Source organism: Esox lucius, chromosome 17 (genome assembly GCF_011004845.1).
Source record: "Esox lucius isolate fEsoLuc1 chromosome 17, fEsoLuc1.pri, whole genome shotgun sequence".
Taxonomy (NCBI): Eukaryota; Metazoa; Chordata; class Actinopteri; order Esociformes; family Esocidae; genus Esox; species Esox lucius.
The window spans coordinates 10699229-10720293 of NC_047585.1; the positions used below are offsets into that span (position 1 = coordinate 10699229).

The 21065-nt window shown below is 37.8% G+C and overlaps 1 protein-coding gene across 14 annotated transcripts in view; it reads left to right on the plus strand.

Moving 5' to 3' along the window:
* Positions 1-10629: 10629 nt before the first annotated feature.
* LOC105031220 (immunoglobulin-like and fibronectin type III domain-containing protein 1) overlaps positions 10630-21065 on the plus strand; it is a 55264-nt gene continuing 44828 nt past the window's right edge. For 4 of the 14 annotated variants that reach the window (XM_020055757.3, XM_020055752.3, XM_020055755.3 and 1 more), the window contains exons 1-3: positions 16892-16909; positions 19197-19241; positions 19702-19740. In XM_020055757.3, the coding sequence (XP_019911316.3) occupies positions 19729-19740 (12 nt within the window). In that variant the 5' untranslated portion in view covers positions 16892-16909; positions 19197-19241; positions 19702-19728. Of the gene's footprint in view, positions 10805-16846; positions 16910-19196; positions 19242-19686; positions 19741-21065 lie in introns of those variants that run through there. The other 10 variants (XM_020055747.3, XM_020055749.3, XM_020055748.3 and 7 more) reach the window with 9 other exon arrangements.

A 21065-nucleotide genomic window follows, 5' to 3' on the forward strand; every position in this document is an offset into this window, starting at 1 on the left:
TGCGGCAGCAGAGCCAACTCACTATCTCAGAGACTATTAGAGAGCGCTGCGACTGTTATCATTACACTGTGTTGATCCCTCAAGGAAGCATGGTACCTTTTCTGCTTCTATCTGCCTTGTATTGGCATTGGATTGAGTGGTATTAATTAGACACATGTCACCAGTAAACAGTTATTAGAGGTCAAGTTAACTGCAGAGTGCTGTGTTTGCAGCATTTCAACTGAAGCGTTCACGGACAACATTATGAGTACCGTGTGAGCTCTATAACAAGGACGCATGGTTTCTCCCTCTGGTCAGCGATAGAGAGGGGATATAGGTGAACTGGGATGTCTGGGGATGAGCCTCTGAAGTGCTCTGGGTAATGGGTAGAAGCTAAGAGCAATGATAGGGGGAAAACCCACCATAACCAAGCCGGGGGAGGGACAAGTAGTTATTGGCTTCTCTTATTGCAGGTTGAGGTTGAAAAAGGAAACCCATGGTCCCGAGGCTGTAAATATACACGTCTCAGTTGTTCCATGCCCTCCGTCTGTGCCCTCATCACATGATGCAGTGAAAATACCAGGGAGGCCACCGCCCCCACTGACTAAGGCTGCTGCTTGGCTCATGGTTCCAGCAGGGCGGGAGAGACCCCCAAACCTATGGACCCACGGTTCAAGAGCACAAGGCTTGTTATGAACAGAGTTGCAACTAAATTGATAAGGTAGCCTATGACTCACTCAGACAATATGTGAGCCCTGAAAGTGGCAGCCTCAACACCCCCTGAGCTATCTGATGTGCTTTAGCAGGGCCTAATGTTTCCAACTTGTATATTCACCAAAAAAGAAATCCATGTGAATGACAGGAAAAGTAATTATTGAAAACGATTTAACTTGAAAACAGTTTTGAATAATGTTATTTTGAATACTTATTATGTTGTAGACATCACAGGATCAGCAGTAGAAAAAGTTGCAACTTCCACTTCGGGCAAGGAATGTCATTCAAATTACTGTAGTTATAGGTATTTTGTCCCATTGTTCATTCTCAGCATATTTGTTGAACAAAGTTATACAATCTTCAATGTCTTTAAACATATTATTATTGTGTTGTGGACTTGCAAAATGAATCCAAAAATATGTTCAAAGTCTTCCATCCCCTTCTGCATTGTTTATTAAATGACATCAAATCCCTCAAAGACAAAGGCAGAATGCCAAACAATGGAACAGTGTGCTAATTTCTTTATTAATAAACGGTAATTTTGCTTACTTTGCTACCCCTTGCTTCTACATCATCTGCTAAACTGCTACATGCCAGAGCAAGATACTGCATGAGTATTTATAGGTATGAGCGTTAAAAGTTTCAAAGTTTTATGACCCCTATGCACAGGATATACAGGGCAACAAAACAATGTCCTTGCAGGTTCCGGGTCAACAGTGCTAGATAAAGATGTACAATTCTAAGTGACACAGCTATAGTCTTAATTCTGTTATGGCTAAATTAGACCAGGAGTGCTGTACCACTGTAACTTGAAATGTAATAACTCAGAGTTAAGATACAGAAAGGTTGTGCCAAAGGGTAATAGTCCTCTTGTCTATGGTGTCAAGTTTCACAGACACCACAGACATTGATGCCAAAGGCTGCTACATTGCTGTGTGCGTTCATCTGTAACTTTTGTAAAAGAACCAGATGCTGTTTATTGATTTCAAAACGTGCTTATTGTTTCCATTTGTCCTGCTTAAACTGTATTGAATTGTTTCCCCCAAACCAGTCACAATCAAATTTGCAATCATACCATGTTCCCTAGTTTCTGTAGCTGCTGAAAAGAAAATGCCCACAAAATGTAAATGTCGTCCTAAAACCCACCCAAAAAACTCACATTGACACTATGTTCCGGAATAGATTATTATTTCTTAACCCTATCTTGGTCACATTAGTGGAATATCATGTGTCTGTTATCTTGATTAAAACCATATTATTTATAACAAACAAAAACTCTATAGAGTGGTAACAGTACAACCATTAATACACCTTGGATCTCAACAGGGAAAATCTAACTGAAGTCAGTCAGCGAATGCTTCATGCAAAGTCTGATATATTTTCTGTTCCTGCTAATCATTGTTCATACATCAATCATCCCAGGTGGATGTGAAAGCTTAGAAAGTTGTATGAACTAAATTATTTGAACTCTTCCAACCTTTTATAACCTTACAGTTCTTTAAAGACCATGTGGTTAAAACATCTGATGCACATGCTGTCTAGGATTGTGTTCTGAAAAAGTTCTTCCTGCATAGCAATCCTGACAGAGTTATAAATTGCAAGGCCGCATGTGTGATGGTCCAAGTGACCTCATAACTAAGTGACTTCATAACTCCCTAATAAGGTCTGGGAACATTGAATGTACTTCCCAACAACCCTAAGCTGAACCATGGTTAACTCATTCCGGCTCTCTGCACTCAATTACACTAAGGGTTAAATGACTGCAAAGCCTCCAAATTCCATCAGCAGCTTCTAGGAAGGAACACAATTTGACCTATGATGATGTTGGAAAAAATAGCATTTCTCTGGTGTCAGTGGGACACCTTTGGGATTTTGTGTGCCATGCTGCTGTTATAGTAGTGATACAGTTCCAAGTAATCCAGTAATGTCATATTATAGGCATATTATTGGCACAGAAACTGAGACATCTGCACAAGGTCATACAAACCATAAAAAACGTTGAATAACTGTGATATTCCTCCAGATTAATCAATGTCAACTATGTCAAACTGTGTAAACGGTATGTAAACTGAGCTCATATTTTAAATTTGCACTTATGTTTGAAATCCTTAGCTAGATCCCAAATACACATTACAGATTATTAATTAGAACTACTTCCTACCTCCGACATGGTTGCCGTAAAGTGGAAAGGCTGTGGTATAATGGAAAGACAAAGAGGGCAAACAAAGTGATAGAGTGTTGACAGAGGGCAAGAAGAGGAGTGTAACCCATAAGGCAGAGCTTTTAAAATAGACAGAGGAAGTTGCAAGATGTCAGTTATAGGAATTTGAGGTATGTAATTTAAGGAAACAGATAAATCATTATCTGTTCCAGAGATATACAAGAAGAAGAAAAAAAACAGACATAGCTTTCCCCTATGTGGGAACAGGCAGCCAAGGGCAAAATGGAAACTATAAGTGTCATAGAAGTGAGGCGGAAGGTCTAGAGTCAGGAAATTGATCATCCTCTCAGGCATCTGCAGTGAGGATGAGTTAAGTATCTATCAAAGGTGTTTAAATGGTTCTGACAGTGTATTTGCTGATGCCTGATTACCAAAGGTTTTGGAGTACATTAACAAAGGTTTCGGAATACATTACCAAAGGTTTCGGAGTACATTCCCAAAGGTTTCCAAGTACATTGCCAAAGGATAGCAACCACAAACACATGCTCAATTGGTACCAGTACAATTGGTAGAATTGGTACTAGTACAAAAAAATGAATAATTACTTTTTAATTACATAATATTTAACAAGGAAATTACAATTGCTTTTCAGTTTCTAGTAAAATTTCTGCATTAATGAACACAGCTGGACCAGGAATAATATGTTTCTTTCAAATTACGATACATTGTTACTTGTATGAAATACAAGTATAATTTTAGCAACAAAAACAACACAATGAAACACGCACAGTCAGTAAGAATTGGGATAGTGATAAAAATGTTTCTTCTTTTTGTTCAATACTCCAAAATGTAAAACCCAACAAGGATATGCAAACAAACACAAAGCATAAGTACTTAATTTGGACAAAATATTAAAAGCTTAAGTGTCCTGAAATGTATATGTATATAATGTAAATATTTCTGGTATATGTTTTTGTATCTTCTGGGTATTTGTGCACAATATGTTCCAATACATAGTGAACCACTTGATTCTACAGTATATATTTTTAAGAGATGGAAAATGTCTCTGGGAGAGACCTGGCTGTCCATATAGGGGGTTTGGTGCCAACCAGACATAGAATGTCTCTTAATAAAAAAAAAAAAATCTATTTATAGGTGCACTATACAAGTGTGTGCCATCTGTTGGCCACTTGATATCTTGCAAAACAACAACAAAGAAACTTGCACATTGCTTTTCATGACTATCTAGCTAACTAGCTAAATTAGGTAATATTACCTTACCTGTCCAGTAGAAAGGTGTCCAACTCTGTACTATTTTTCATCAACTTTTCAAATTACAGCTGTCGCAATCTTGTGTGGTTTAAGCCACAAAAATACGCATTTGTCTTTCATTTTATGTTTGTGGGGTTCCCAAACATTATTTCCATTAAAAATCTTATTTACACAAATCCTTAACCTAGCCCTTATCCTCATCCTAACCTTTACCCATTTCTTTCTAAAAGTAGCTAGCAATGTAAGATGCTTGACTTCTGTTGTAGGGTCAGAATGCTTTGGTCAAACCTACTCCTCAGCCAAATCGTTCAGTGAGTGCTGTAAGAAATTCTCTACACGAAAGGGTCATTCTGACAATAACAGACCAACTAGGCTCGAGTTCATGTAAAATATAATGCCGCCATCAGATCTATTCTAGGCTACTTACTTGATAGAATTTTCCTATGTATTTTAGGTTTCTGTATACATGATTTTGTTACATCTGCTACTACTGGAATTGGTGTCCCTTTCTGATAAATGTGAGAGAATAAATTGTATTTATGTATTCTCGTGGTTCAGTATTCAATCTAGAAACCATTCAGTTACTAGTCAGATGCTCAAACGGCTAAGCTGTCTGCCGAACCCCTCCACAGTATTGACCCTTTTAAGCACACATGATTTTGCACGGACACTTTAATAAAGCACCGCACATAACAAGCTCTGCCATTCTCTGGGCAATGTGCACTCCATCTCAGAAGCTTCTGTTGCACTCCCTGTCTCCATTGTGGTGTTTTATATTTATTATGAGTGCGGCTTTGAGCAACACTTCAGAAGAAGAATTTTGCAAAATAAACACTGTCTAGTTATCCCATTAACACAACAATAAAGTATCACTGTGCAAGACAACATGTTTAAGGGAAAAGTGATATCCAAAAAAGTCTGTAAATGTGGCAGGTTTATGATGGCTCTTACCACTAATGGCAAAGTTCAATCGTTTTACTGCCAGGTCATAGCTTTGTGTGTGCGTGTGCGTGAGTGAATTGGCACCACTTGAAGCTCAGTGCAGAACAAGCTTCTACATTTTAAGGCTTGCTCTATAGGCTCCAATTTTGTTCTGCAATGGTCTGATCTGATCAAACAATGTTTTGGTAAGTGTGTTGGTACATATTGTATTTTAAAATATTCAGCCAATCTCTGTAGCTACATTGTTATGAATGCAAATTCTTAAACCATGTCTATAACATTGGAGAGTGGTACCAGCCCTGCAAAAACACTTTTAATATGAACTTAGAACTATTTTGGTAAATGTTTCAAATATGGTGGTTATTGTCATGTTTGTACAGTATGTTTAAATGATTAAATCTTTTGAGCAACTGACCTATATAATGCTTGACACACACACAGGATAAGATGAACTTCAACACATGACAATGGTATGTCAACCCTGAGTAAAAGACAACAGTTAACGTTTTGTACATCCTAAAATATCTACCTCAGAAATTGAAACAACTCACAGATGACTGTACCAAATATCTGGAGGAACAGACCCACTTTACATGGTACTGTAAAACTATACACATTTCATATCCACATGTCTAGATGGTACCAACATATTATGCTCAGTATTTGCATAAAGTACACAGTATTAAACAAATTGTAATTTTACCCATATTGCTTTAAATAATTATAACAGCTGCATTAAATATCTCTTATAATGGTACACCATTGTGACAAAAAATCTTTAAACATTTGCAATTTATGGCTTTAAACTGATCACTGCACCACCATGCTACATCATGTACTGATTAAAAATAGCAACAAAAAACGTTGAATTAGCTATGTGGTTAAAAACAAATAATCTGGTGAAAAGTATGTATTGTGAACAAATATTGGTGTGGGTGGCTGCAGTCAGCTTACTTACCCTGAATATAGCACTGGCAGTATCTGGTGATGGGGAGACACCAAAAACACTCCTAAAGATTGGTTTTTATTTGAAAGTAAAGATGTGTTCATACTTTACTATCAATAAATAAATCATTCAGTATTTATGAAGCACTTTTTACATCAATAGTTCTGATACAGATACCCAGTCTAACACCCAAGAAAAGACCAATTGGCTAGTAAATATTCCTTGACAGGTCAGAACTTATGAAGAAACCAAGAGAGGAGCCAGACTCTGAGGGGTAGCCAGTCCTATTATGTCTGTGCCAAATGGAGATCATAAGAGTACATGACATTTTAAGGCCAGACTGTTTATAAATATATCACTTGGAGGACCAGCGGGTCAGAAAATACAGTTTGCAACAAATTAGATGTGGCAAGCAACAACAGGTGTCCTAACGAAGTATCTATATCATCAACTCAACAATGTGGAGTTAGGACAGGGATAACATTGAGACACAGCAGTACATTGTCACGGTTGAGGAGGCAGGACACAGGCGCAGAGCTGAAGGGAAGTATCCTTTTAATGTTCTTCTATGCAAAACTGAACAAAAACCAACAAAAGGTGAAGCAGACCGCAAACTGAGTTCACACTAACACAAACAATGAACCACAAACTGAAGAACTCAAAGGGAAATTTAAATAGGGTCCCCGATTAGAGTCAATGCTGGGTAGCTGCCTCTAATTGGGGATATCAAAACAGGCAACACAGAGATGACTAGAGGCACCTCTGCAGTCAGGCCCTGACTGTGGCCGCCAGGTGCATAGAGGTGCCAAGAGGCCCCCAGCCAGGACCTGACATGCATTAGAATACACTCACACCTTTTTTGTTGTTGTGAGACTATTTGGGAACAGCTTTCCTATATTGAACAATACTTCTTTGCTACTTTTTTTAACTGTCTTTGTTCAGTCTTATTTCACAAGGATTAAAACTATTTGAGAAACAAAAAAGTATCACAACTGACTAACCGCTAACCTCTGATGTAGATTGTGTACATACAACATAGTTTCCAAAAAAGTTGGGACACTGCGTACAATACAAATATAAACAGAATGCAATAATGTGCAAATAATATATCCTTATATTTTATTGAAAATAGTAAAAGGTCAACATATCAAATGTTGAAAGTGAGGAATGTTATTGTTTTGGGAAAAATACATGCCCATTTCTAATTTGATGCCAGCAACTAGAGATGTGCAAAGATACATCAAAATGTATTTTAAAATAAGATACCAAACACCTTAAGTGTATCAAAATAAACTACAAAATACAGCAGCCATACAATGTATAAAAATAAACTACTATATTTTTGTACTTTACAGAAACAAAAAATACTTTTACAAGGGAGCATGAAATCACTTCACAAACCTATCAATCGGCCCAAAAATGGGGTCTATGTTCCATTAAAGATATTCTGTTACGAATAAAATGATCTCATTGTTGTGGAGATACCGTCTTGCCAGATAGATTGTGTTTTTTTGTGCACAACAGAAAAAACTTAACATAGGCTGAAAGTAGCAAGCTAACGTTAACTGTGAGGGCTGCTATTCAGGTCAAATTGTTAGCTACAACATTATGAAAATTGATAAACGATTTAGCCTAGACTACTTAACGAACACCAAAACTTAATATGGACTGTTAACATTTTTAACAATTTATGCACAAAAAAAAAATCTAGGGAAAGCTGGCAACCTACACGTTTCTCACGTTGACCTTCTTGGGGTATGGATACATTTTCTATTCTGATCTCAACAAGTTTGGGCAAATTACTGAGTAGGCACCAGTCAGAGGCTGCATTTTTATGATTTGTTTATGTAGACTTCTGACAAAGTATTTTACAGTAATTTTAAACTACAAAATACAAAACACTAAAGTATTTTGAAGCCAATTTCATCAACCCTATCAAAAATAAATTACAAAATCCTATTTTAAATACATATATCATAAATACTGTCCATCCCTGCCAGCAACAGGTGCATGTTTGCCACTTGCAATACCTCTTCTATTAACATTACTCTGTAAGTGTTAGGAAACTGAGGGGACCAATTGTTGCATTTTTTTAAGTAAAATGTTTTCCCATTTTTGCTTGATATAAGATTTCAGCTGCTCAAAAGTTTGGGGTCTACTTTGTCATATTTTACTTTTCATAATGCGACAAATGTTTTTAATGGGTGACAGGTCCGGACTGCAGGCAGGCCAGTTTAGCACACAATATTGGTTTTTGGCCTTGTCCCTTGCCTACAGTTACAGTGTGTACCGTAGATGATGAGATCCCCAAACTCTTAACAATTTTATGAAGAGAAACATTACTCTTAAATTGTTGCACTATTTACAGTCTTTCAATGGTGAACCCCTCGCCACCTTTACTTCTAAAAGACTCATCCTCTTTGGGATGCTCTTTTTATACCCAACCAATTTTTATACTGACCTGTTGCCAATTAACATAATTAGTTGTGAGATGCATTATACAACATTCCAGTGTTATGTTGCCCTGTCCCAGCTTTTTTGAAATGTGTTGCTGGCATCAAATTCTAAGTGGGCATATCATTTTCAAGAAACAATAAAATATCCCAGTTTCAACATTTGCATTTCACGGAAGCCCTGAAGCCCAAGGCAGTAAAAACATTTTTGGGCCCAGAGACATAATACATTTGAACAACATAATATCTCGTTTGAACAAACAACGAATTGTTTTTTTGCTAAGTCGTTTCAATGAGATACTAAGTTGTTCAAACGAGATAATCATTAGTACGTCTAATTAGGCCAAATTCATTCTGCAGCAGCATTACATGGCCATGAAATGGTTGCTACAGCCCATTGTTCTTTGATTATGTCCATTGATGGACCTATAATTGTTCATTAATAGTTAATTGAAACCCTATAGAAAGGCTACCTTTTGAACTCAATGCAGTAAGTCAGAACAGTGATCAATCGCTGAATGGGGGCACATTGGCGTGAGGTGGCACATCAAATGCATAATTTCACCAATCTATATAACAAATATTCTTTGGACCTTGATCAAAGACCTGGGGCTGATATGGAAACAACCGGACAAACATTACTGAATCAAATAGGACGGTTATTTTATCCGAAGTCGTTATGTATAACAATTGGAGCTGCAGTTTGTGGAGTCTATGAATGTAGTTTTTCTGTGAGCATGTTCATAGTCAAAGTAGCCCATCCATCACCACCAGTACATCCAGAGATATTAGGCTGGTTTACGCAGATTAATAACCACTGTGTTTTTCAAACCATAACACAAACCTTAACCCCAGTACTGTCATACCTATCCTTATCCTAACCTTTTTCATTTTATAACCTTAAACCTAACCTTAACCAAATGTTAATTGTAACCTAAAAGTGCATAGGAAAGGTATTGTGGTGACCTTGGTAATATCATCACTTGTCCCCCCAAATGAGCTATGCCTATTTGGAGTAGTAGGTAGTGTGCCTGTCTAGGGAGCCAAACATCACGAGATTGGGACCCTGTCTGCCAATCGCTACAATATTATACATTTTGTGTAAAATCATAAAATATTATCCTTTTTAGTAGCATATGTATCATATAATATGTTTAGGTGAATAGGTAAATCGTCACGTATTATACATTTTGGTAGCTCATTGTAATGTAAGCATATCATATGAAATCGCATGTCACAGATATACGTTTAATATGTTTCGTATTCCCCACATTGGTAACACACTACTATTTTACCAACTCTAAAAAAGGAGAGACTGGTTTAATCCATAAAGCTTTACACACAACAGTAATAGTTACTGACAATAAGACAGTAAGCAGATTACTCTGACTTTCCTTGTTGACAATAATTGAACAGCTATGTTACATTCAGTAATAAATGTAATAACGCACTGTTAAGACTTCAGATTCACATTCTTTGAGAACCAGCATTTCAACAACACAAGAGAGCACACAAACTTTTACTTCTGTGTCAAAATGCTAATCACTGGTCTTGCACATTAAAGGTTAATGTGACAGACTTCATGAGAGGTACTGTAGTCTTACAGACCTACTGATTCATGTTTGAAAAAAAATAACATCAACTTAGGCATTTTGCATCAACTGATTTATCAAAATGAAATATTCATACAAAAATATTCATACTTGAAAATAACCAATATAGATCATGATTCTTGCATCGCTATTTTTAATCAACAAGGCCCAACAGGGGGTAGTATATGGCCAATATACAATAGCTTAGGGCAGTTATTTTTCATAATGCATCATGGAGTGCCCGGATACAGTTGTTAGCTGTGATACATTGGCAATACACTGTATCACAAAACCCTGAGGTCCCAGATAGCTAGTGTAAACTGGTTATGTATGTAATTAGACCATTACAAATACATTATATACCACAACTTTCAGCCAATCTGCATTCAGGACTCAAATCATAGTATTTCTACTCTGGATATACACCATGAACCACATATTAACACATTGGTTGCGCTTTCTTTTCAATGATGTTCAGTGAAGGTGTGGTTAACTACTTGTTAAACGTTATTATGACTCCAAAGGAAGTATGACTTAGTGTTGCTACCTCTCCACAGCTCACTCAACCAGACACTCCTTTTGGCAATCACTGAGTCTGGGCACCAGAGGAACGACAGGCAGAGACACACATGCTGCTCAAAGGATTTATTACCTAGCACAACTTTGACCAGACACTCAAGTATCAGAGTAGCCACAGTGCTGCTTGAAAAGGAGCACTGCTGAGAACTCCAAGGACTGTACGCAGGTAGGTCATTCTTTCCTCAACCCTGGCAGAATGGGGTGTTGGCTAAGATGGACCCGGTTGTAGAGAAAAATTACTGTGCTTTAAATTTTTAATTGTTCTATTATTTTCATTCTACCGAGTGTTTTCAGTAAAGGTCAACATTCTGCAATCTCCTTAGAACAGTAGTTATTGCATTTTAAAATTCTAGGAATGATTTGATTACATGTCCAGAGGGATGTTCTTTGAACACAACTTAAGCAAAGCTAAATACCTCTAAACGCAAATAAAATAGCTCTAAGTTACTAAATGTAATTTCCTTTGTTGTTTAGTACTTGCAATTTATTTGTGCCTGACATATTATTCATTTGAATGGGATTCAATTGAAGAGTCAGAGATTTGGTGGTGGTGCATATAATGATTTAAGCTGGGCAAGTGTGTTCTGCAGTGTGAATTTCACAGTTCTAGAATCTATGGTGCCTGATCATAGTCATAACGTCATAGCTGTGAGTTTGCTGGGTGACAGCTTACTATAAATGGAGGTGTCGAATCAAAATGCAGCTGAAGATATGTGATGCCATAGTAGGAGTGGATATGTTTTAGAGGTAAATAGCAAACAGTAAAAAGCCATGATGTATTTAAAAATACATTAACAATGTCATTTGGTTCTATAGTCCAGCAAATTGTCCTTTATGTTAATAAATAAAAGTGCTACATTTTTAAACACTTCCACATAGATGTGAATATTGAAATTGATATTGAATATTAATTATGATGGAGGTATAATAATACCATCGCAGAGGCACAACTGTGTGCTTGGAAAATGGGACTAAATACAAAACTTTTGGCTACTTATTAATGGAGGGACTGTGTACTGTTGTAAAATTGCTTTTCTCTACAGGGCACAAAGAATTGACAGAAAATACCAAATATTTGTGTGTGTGATAATGCTGGAAAACAACCATGCAGGGGAGCAGAAATAACATAACATTGGCAAAGTACAGTGTGTTTATTGGCCAGGTATGTGGCAAAAAACTTTGAATCTCTACTGTGACCTTTATGCATCAACCTGGCACATCTCCTAATTGAAAAGAATGGAGAAATCCACAGCTCAAATACTGCAATTGTTTATTGACAAAGCCCCAAGTCATATTCTGGATAAGACTGTCATCTGTCCCTAGTGTGTCTGTGTAAAATCACAGGAAAGGACACAAGACAATCTGTCTGAAGCCATTTTAAGTATGGTCAACAGTGCACACTGTGATTAGAGTTCTGAAGTAGTAGATACATGTGTTAATTTGCTGTATAGCCAAGCTGGCTGATTAGTGTAGCTTTGGTGTTGGATTTAAAGCAACCACAGGTCTTTATCAAAGTTTCTTCAGACGTGAAATACATGCAACTTAACATTCGTACCATGGCATTCTGTCCTCATGTTCATACTCATTTATTTCGCTCTTTGGTGTCAAGCCTCCACCAGGAGCCAATTCTCTGCTAAAGTCCAGCTTTGGATTGACACTTGAGAGCATGTAGCAGTTATAAATAACCCCCCCAATTTAAATAATGGCACAGACTGTGTTTATTTGGATAGCCTGAGGCTACTTGATGTCTTAAGGGCAGATCATATCAAGCTTGTTCTATTCCTTTATTCATTTGCAATGTCAACATACACTAACCTAAAGGATTATTAGGAACACCTGTTGAATTTCTCATTAATGCAATAATCTAATCAACCAATCACATGGCAGTTGCTTCAATGCATTTATGGGTGTGGTACTGGTCAAGACAATCTCCTGAACTCCAAACTGAATGTCAGAATGGGAAAGAAAGTTGATTTAAGCAATTTTGAGCGTGGCATGGTTGTTGGTGCCAGACGGGCCGGTCTGAGTATTTCACAATCTGCTCATTTACTGGGATTTTCACGCACAACCATTTTTAGGGTTTACAAAGAATGGTTTGAAAAGGGAAAAACATCCAGTATGCAGCAGTCCTGTGGGCGAAAATGCCTTGTTGATGCTAGAGGTCAGGGGAGAATGGGCCGACTGATTCAAGCTGATAGAAGAGCTACTTTGACTGAAATAACCACTCGTTACAACCGAGGTATGCAGCAAAGCATTTGTGAAACTTGAGGCGGATGGGATACAACAGCAGAAGACCCCACCGGGTACCACTCATCTCCACTACAAATAGGAAAAAGAGGCTACAATTTGCACGAGCTCACCAAAATTGGACAGTTGAAGACTGGAAGAATATTGCCTGGTCTGATGAGTCTCGATTTCTGTTGAGACATTCAGATGGTAGAGTCAGAATTTGGCGTAAACAGAATGAGAACATGGATCCATCATGCCTTGTTACCACTGTGCAGACTGGTGGTGGTGGTGTAATGGTGTGGGGGATGTTTTCTTGGCACATTTTAGGCCCCTTAGTGCCAATTGGCACATTGTTTAATTGCCACGGCCTACCAGAGCATGTTTTCTGACCATGTCCATCCCTTTATGACCACCATGTACCCATCTTCTGATGGCTACTTCCAGCAGGATAATGCACCATGTCACAAAGCTCGAATCATTTCAAATTGGTTTCTTGAACATGACAATGAGTTCACTGTACTGAAATGGCCCCCACAGTCACCAGATTTCAACCCAATAGAGCATCTTCGGGATGTGGTGGAACGGGAGCTTCGTGCCCTGGATGTGCATCCCACAAATCTCCATCAACTGCAAGATGCTATCCTATCAATATGGGCCAACATTTCTAAAGAATGCTTTCAGCACCTTGTTGAATCAATGCCGCGTAGAATTAAGGCAGTTCTGAAGGCAAAAGGGGGTCAAACACAGTATTAGTATGGTGTTCCTAATAATCCTTTAGGTGAGGGTACAGTCATGGCCAAAAGTGTTGGCACCCCTGAAATTATTCCAGAAAATCAAGTATTTCTCACAGAAAAGTATTGCATTAACACATGTTTTGCTATACACGTTTATTCCCCTTGTGTGCATTGGAACAAAACAAAAAAAAGAAGGAAAAAAAGCAAATTGGACATAATTGCACACAAAACTCCAAAAATGGGCTGGACGAAATTCTTGACACCCTTAACTTAATATTTGGTTGCACACCCTTTGGAAAAAATAACTGAAATCAATCGCTTCCTATAACCATCAATAAGCTTCTTACACCTCTCAACCGGAATTTTGGACCACTTTTCCTTTGCAAACTGCTCCAGGGCGCATTTTCCCAACAGCAATTTTAAGACATCTCCACAGGTGTTCAATGGGATTTAGATCTGGACTCTGGCCACTTCAGAACTCTCCTGTGCTTTGTTGCCATCCATTTCTGTGTGCTTTTCTAAGTATGTTTGGGGTCATTGTCCTGCTGGAAGACCCACGATCACGGACGCAAACCCAGCTTTTTGACACCTGGCCCTACATCGCGACCCAAATCCTTTGGTAATCCTCAGATTTCATGATGCCTTGCACACAGTCAAGCAAAATAACCCCAAAACATCTTTGAACTTCCACCATATTTGACTTTAGGTACTGTGTCCCTTTCTTTGTAGGCCTCATTAAATTTTCGGTAAACAGTAGAATGATGTGCTTTACCAAAATGCTCTATCTTGGTCTCATCTGTCCACAAGACGTTTTCCCTGATGGATTTTGGCTTACTCAAGTACATTTTGGCAAACTGTAGTCTTGCTTTTTTATGTCTCTGTGTCAGCAGTGGGGTCCTCCTGGGTCTCCTGCCATAGTGTTTCATTTCCTTCAAATGTTGACGGATAGTTCGTGCTAACACTGATGCACCCTGAGCTTGCAGGACAGCTTGAATTTCTTTGGAACTTGTTTGTGGCTGCTTCTCCACCATCCGGACTATCCTGCGTTGCAACCTTTCCTCCATTTTTCTCTTCTGTCCACGTCCAGGGAGATTAGCTACAGCGCCATGGGTTGCAAACTTCTTGATAATGCTGCGCACTGTGGACAAAGGAACATCTAGACCTCTGGAGATGGACTTGTAACCTTGAGATTGTTTATGTTTTACCGCAATTTTGGTTCTCAAGTCCTCAGACAGTTCTCTTCTCCTCTTTCTGTCTATGCTTAGTGTGATACACACAGACACACAATGCACAAACTTCTGCACAAACAATGCAAGTCAACTTCTCTCCTTTTTATCTGCTTTCAGGTGTGATTTTTATATTGCCCACGCCTGTTACTTGCCCCAGGTGAGTTTAAAGGAGCATCACATGCTTGAAATAATCTTATTTATCCACAATTTTGAAAGGGTGCCACGAATTTTGTCCAGCCCATTTATGGGGTTTTGTGTGCAATTATGTCCAATTAGATTTTTTGCCTTCTTTTATTTTATTTTTTTTCAATACACACAAAGGGAATAAACATGTGTATAGCAAAACATGTGTTAATATGCAATACTTTTCTGTGAGAAATACTAGATTTTCTGGAATAATTTCAGGGGTGCCAACATTTTTGGCCATGACTGTATATAGCCAATCAAAATATGCCTGGTATTTACTAGTAAGTAGTAATTAACTGAATTATTATCAATGGCTACAAACTGGAATGAAAAGAACAAATAAAGTCCAAGAACAAAAGTTAAATTAGCAATGAAAGTAATCTCTAGCTTTCAGGCACATAGCCAATGGAAAAGCATGGGAAAGAAGCACCTTTGCAAAGCATTACCTGTTAATCAGAAACTTCTGATTTGACTATACGCTAAAGAAGAGAAGCATCCCCAAAGCATGACGCTCCTACGGTACTAGCATGCTTCAACCTAGGGAAACTATTAACCATGTCATAAGCAGTACCTTGTTTTTGCCAGGCGTAGGGCCTGATATTCAGGCCTAATAGTTTGATTTTGGTCTCATTAGACCAGAAGAAAGCTCTCATATTCCTTCAAGCAGCGTATCATATTCCTTTTACACAGGAGCGGCTTCCATCTAGCCACTCTACCATTAAGGCCTGACTGATGATTCTGCAGACATAGCTGTTCTTCTGGCAGGTTCTCTCATTTGTGAATAGAAACTCTGAAGCTCTGTTAAACTGGTCATTGGACTCTTGGTCACCTTTGCACTGTTAAGTGTTGGATCTTATACAGATCATTTGCACAGGTAGACTACAATACATTTCTAGAGAGTTCTCATGAATGATGAAAGGACACAGGATACATCTGAGCTCAATCTGGTGTGCCATGGCAACAGGACTGAATACTTATGTACATTAGACTACAAGGAAAATGCTTGATTAATTATGGGCGAGTTGTCAGCATCTATAATAAGGAGGGAGCTTTATCATTGAGTGTTTGTACCTGACTTTACACAAAACAGTCTCCACAGTTTATTGATTTCCAAAATTAGGATCAGATTATGTAGTGGTTTTAGGAGTTTTGCATAGTTTGTCAAAAATTTCATACGAACCACAAATGTCCCATGAACTGGTGTAGTTCTCCCACATTAGCTGGTCTTGGTGTTTTGCCTATGGCTCCTACAGTCAGCGAGTCTCGTTTAATCCCTTCTGCAGTCAATACATTTTGAAGAATTTCTGATTTCATATACTTTTATTGTCAGTATTGTGTCCTGGAATGTTTGGTAAATGTTGTCAGGTTCTTTGATTCTAGAGCTAGTTCAACTTGCCAAAGTCCCTCTCTCATACATAGTTTTGTTTACACATCCACTCATTGCAATGATCAAAAAACACTATACTTTCTGCTATTGGAACTGGGTGTCTGTGAGGTTTTGAATGGGATTATGTCTTCGTTATAAGTATTTTTTGATTTGTTCATTTGTTGGGTTTCGTTTGTTCTTTAGCAGTTGGGTATTTTTCCAAAGTTTCTGACATTCCAACCTTTTATTTCTTTTCTAAATAAATCTAATTTTCAGCTCCTTCTCCCTGACTCTTCATAACAGTGTCATTCTTGTATGACAGATTTGTTTGTTTGTTGTAAATCAGCAGAAGAAAAAAAGTCCATATTTATGAATGATGAGAATATTGAAAATCTAATTTGATTCTTTAGTAACATCTTAGATAATATCATTGTCTAACATCCTGCCCACTTTTTAACTGACAGCTCTACACGATACGAAGATGAAGAAGTCGAATGTGACGAATAAACCTGCCAGTGGGAAGAAGGGTGAGTAAAAAGTGATGGATTTCTCACCAGAAAAGTAAAATCAAATCAGACAAGGCAAGGGCAAAGAACAACAATGATAGAAGGAACCAAAAGCTTGTTATTGGTTGACAAGATACAATTGCAGGCACTAAAATATTAGATTGTTGCTTTATTGGCAGACCTATTGACAGAAAATTTCTGCTGTATTTCCCCCTGAATTTTTAAGAATATCAACTAACATTGTCTTTGCTGTCATGAGATAGTTAAAGTGGGAGATTCAATCTTGATGCACATATGATCCTTCTACAAGCTGATATGGGCACCCTAATTACAACACATACTGTATTGAAGTGTCAGCTACATTTTTGTAACCTAAATACTGAAAATGTTGCTGAACAGAACCATCTACAGAGCATCACATAAAGAAATACAACCCACTCTATTTTTTCTATCCATTTAATAACTGTGGTAGCAGTCAAATCACCATTTAAACACCTCTAGTGAACCAATCATGTGTCAATGCTTAAGCAACAATACTATCGATCAACACCACAATGTCCAATGTCAAGCTTGTGAGTGTAAAGTGATACCGCATGGGTGAAGACTGAAACTGGAAGACAGGACTGATGTCCTGTGACAACCACCATTATTGAGTGACAATGAATACCGGCTCCATTTACTTATGTAGAGAATCTTTGAGGTGAGAATGGACTGTTTGCAGCTGTCAAATCTGCAGCAACTGGGTGTTGCCATCACATTAGTATGATTTTAGAATCCATGCCCAGAATAACTCACCCTATTCTGGTGGCCAAGACATCAGCCTAGGTACTAGCAGAGGTGGTTTTAGAGATTTGGGGGCCCTAAGCAGAGACTGGTTGAGGCCCCGGCATCAACTATTTTTTACCCTATTGTCTTTATAAAAGCCATACTGGCAACATTCGGAACATCCCTTTCTTTCTTGATGAATGGAACTGCCATTTCCAAAGACACTTGCATTGCTTCCCCTTTCAGTAGAGTAAATGCTTTGTGCTTCCCAGTAGTCGTAGCGTATATGGCAGTATATACCCTTCAGATAATAATTCGTTTAAAATTATCTGAAGGGTATATACTGCCTTATAAGCTACAACTACTGGGAAGCACAAAGCATTTCTTGGGGAGCCAAGACGTCAACATCAGTAGCACTGTTGCTTTCCCCATCATAATCAACATTTGTGTCATTATAATCAACGTGTGATTTCAGAAGAACGACATGATGGAATTGAATCAGTGCCTTCTTAATCTCTATTTGTTGGCCGTTTGTGATGGTCAAAGTCAGGGATAGCACTTTCTTATGTGACTGTCCAACAGTCATATTCAGGAAGTAATAGCCGTAGCGGCTAAGCTATTCACGTTAATGACACAAGTCATAGTCGCAGACGCTAGTTAAGCTACTACTGTTACGGACACACACTATTTTATAAGTCACTTAGTTTAAAAAATATTTTCTGTCCACCTCTTGTGTTGTGTATCAGGTTCTGGCTAACTTTGTAAGCTACCTAGCGTCTTTTGGGCTGTTTCCGTGAGAAACATTATGGGACAGACCATTTGAGTAAGAAACGGACGGGGGCAATGGTCTGAAACAAATACTGTATTAGAAGGCACAATTTACTGTAATCATTTTGAGTAACACAATCAGATCTTAAGACAAATAACAATTACAAAAACAATATATTACTATATATTTTTTATTTTATTTCAGTTTGAATATTCACAAGGCCCTAAGCCTTCTGGGGCCATAGGCAGCTGCCTACCTTGCCTCCTGTTACCAACCGTCACTGGGTACTAGATGGGTCTACCTAATTTTCTAGACAACGGAGTGTATTCATACCTGATACACCGTACCAAGTATATCAAATACATCATGCCATTAATTCTAACACTTGAGTAATATTGCTATTATGGTTATAACCAATTTTTTATACACACAAAAAAGTGTTCCATAAAGGTTCCCCATGTGGATTCTTAGCAGAACCTATGTTGTACCTTGAATCCAAAAAAGCTCACCTGGGGAAGTAAAATGGTTCTCTCCGGAGCAATCCTGCCAAAGAACACTTATGGAACCTCTTTTGTGCATACTTACAGAATGTATGCATAATAGTAACCTATTTATATTAACACAAACTATCTTCCAACACAATTATTTCCAATATCTGCTCCAACAAATATACTTCATTAACATTCAAGAAGATTGGTTATTTTCAAGTTTTGTTTGTTGTAGATCTCCCTGTCTGTGTCTTAAGTTTTTCTTGTTGTCATGTTGCTTGTAAAGTTGAAGGAGCTGAGGGTGCTGTGAAAGTCAACGACTCCAAAAAAGGTATGAGAGAAAAGGAAACTCCAACAACTTGATTTAGTATAATTGAATATTATTCATTTTCACACTGTTTGAATAGGCTATCTGCTATATTACTAGTTTAAAGCCATAATATCAATTATACACTAAAACGTATTACTTAAAATGGTTCTCCTTGGAACATGTCCTATAGGAACAGAAAAAATTACCTAAATAAAACACCTTTTTTGTTTGTAGTTATTGATTGATATGAACAACACTACAAAAATCCTTATACATCCTTTTTTTCACAAACATTTGTTCCATGAAATATTCTTCTAAAACATCATTGGAGGTTCCAAGTTGTTTGTTGGATAGTTACCTGTGTGTTTGATGTTGAGTGTATAACTTGTAGAGTCATAATTCCGTTAAAGTTAAAGCTCTCTATGATGCATTTGGATTAACATTCATTTTTCTTGCCGTCATGTTGCATGTAAAATGGAAGGTGCTGAGGGTGCTGCGGAGGTCCCTAATGCCAAAAAAGGTAAAAGAGAGAAAAGGAAACTCCATCAACTTTGACTTCCACTGCTCTGATACATGATAGTTGGTCAGCAGATTTAGAATAATTAATTATGGTTAGTTCTAACGCAGTAAATAGGCTATTATGCTAAGAAGGGGAACATTTTAAACTGATACAAGGCAATCCTGAGTAAAAATATAATTGCTGCTAAAGTCATTATTTAAAATGAACAACTTAAAAACTCCTTTTGAATCCTGGTAGAACACATGGTCTACCTGGATTCCATAATAGCGTAACGTAAAACGAAAAATGAGGCCACCTGGAACACCCTATGATGGGTTATCAGACCAGTGGCGCCCCCAGAGGTTTTTCATAAGGGTGGCCAGATGGGGCCAATGAAAATCTAGGTGTGCATAGACTGACATGGGACAGTTAACATTGAGTTCCACAACAATCCATTTTCAATGTGTCATGTTTCTGTATATACATATGTTAAGCAATATATAATAATCAAAAATGTATATTTTTTATAATAGTTAATGTGAAAGAAAATAAATGCATAGTCAGGCTGGACAGATTGCCGGACAGAAGACGAGACGAGGTAAGGCCAGCCTGGCTATGCATTTGTTATTTTATTTCCCCTTAAGTAATATGAAAAATATACATTATTGATTTAAAGCTGCAGTAGGTAAAATTCTGAAAATAAGTAACATATGAGATACTGTGCCACCAATTCTTCCCACTACTCCCTCAACCCCCAGTCTGAGTTTGATTGACAGTGGGGTATGTCTTTCCTAATCACATGAACGCACATGCGTTTAGGCGTTCTGATACAATTTTTAGAATCAGCAAACCAAAATGTATAGAACCAGCTAAATGCAAATGCCAAAGCACAGGTAAGAAACATTAGCAAACTAGTTAAATGTGATTCTTTAAACTGTATATTATAAACTGTACTGTATATTTTATGTAAACTAGCCAGTTACATAACTGTAGACTAGCCAAAGTTAGCTTAGTGGTTTTGCTGTAACAATGTAAATGCTGCTGAACCAATGTTTATTCTTGTTTTCGCCCTTGCTTAATCCAGCTCTTTTACAAATGGTGCTATTCTCTGAAGTATTTCTTCGCTTGGCAGTTTTCTATGTGCACGTTGTTGTAGGCAACAGTGGAATTTGTATTTTGTTGTCATCTCTAGTTGCCATGTAGCTTCTGAATTTTTTTTCTTAGCTCTTTATCACAAACATTTTCAACCTGCAGTCTGTATGCATATTCACAAGTGAAAAAAATGAGGCCAAGCCCCGCCTCACTAAAATAAATTGGCTAAAGATTGGTTGGAACAGTATCTGATG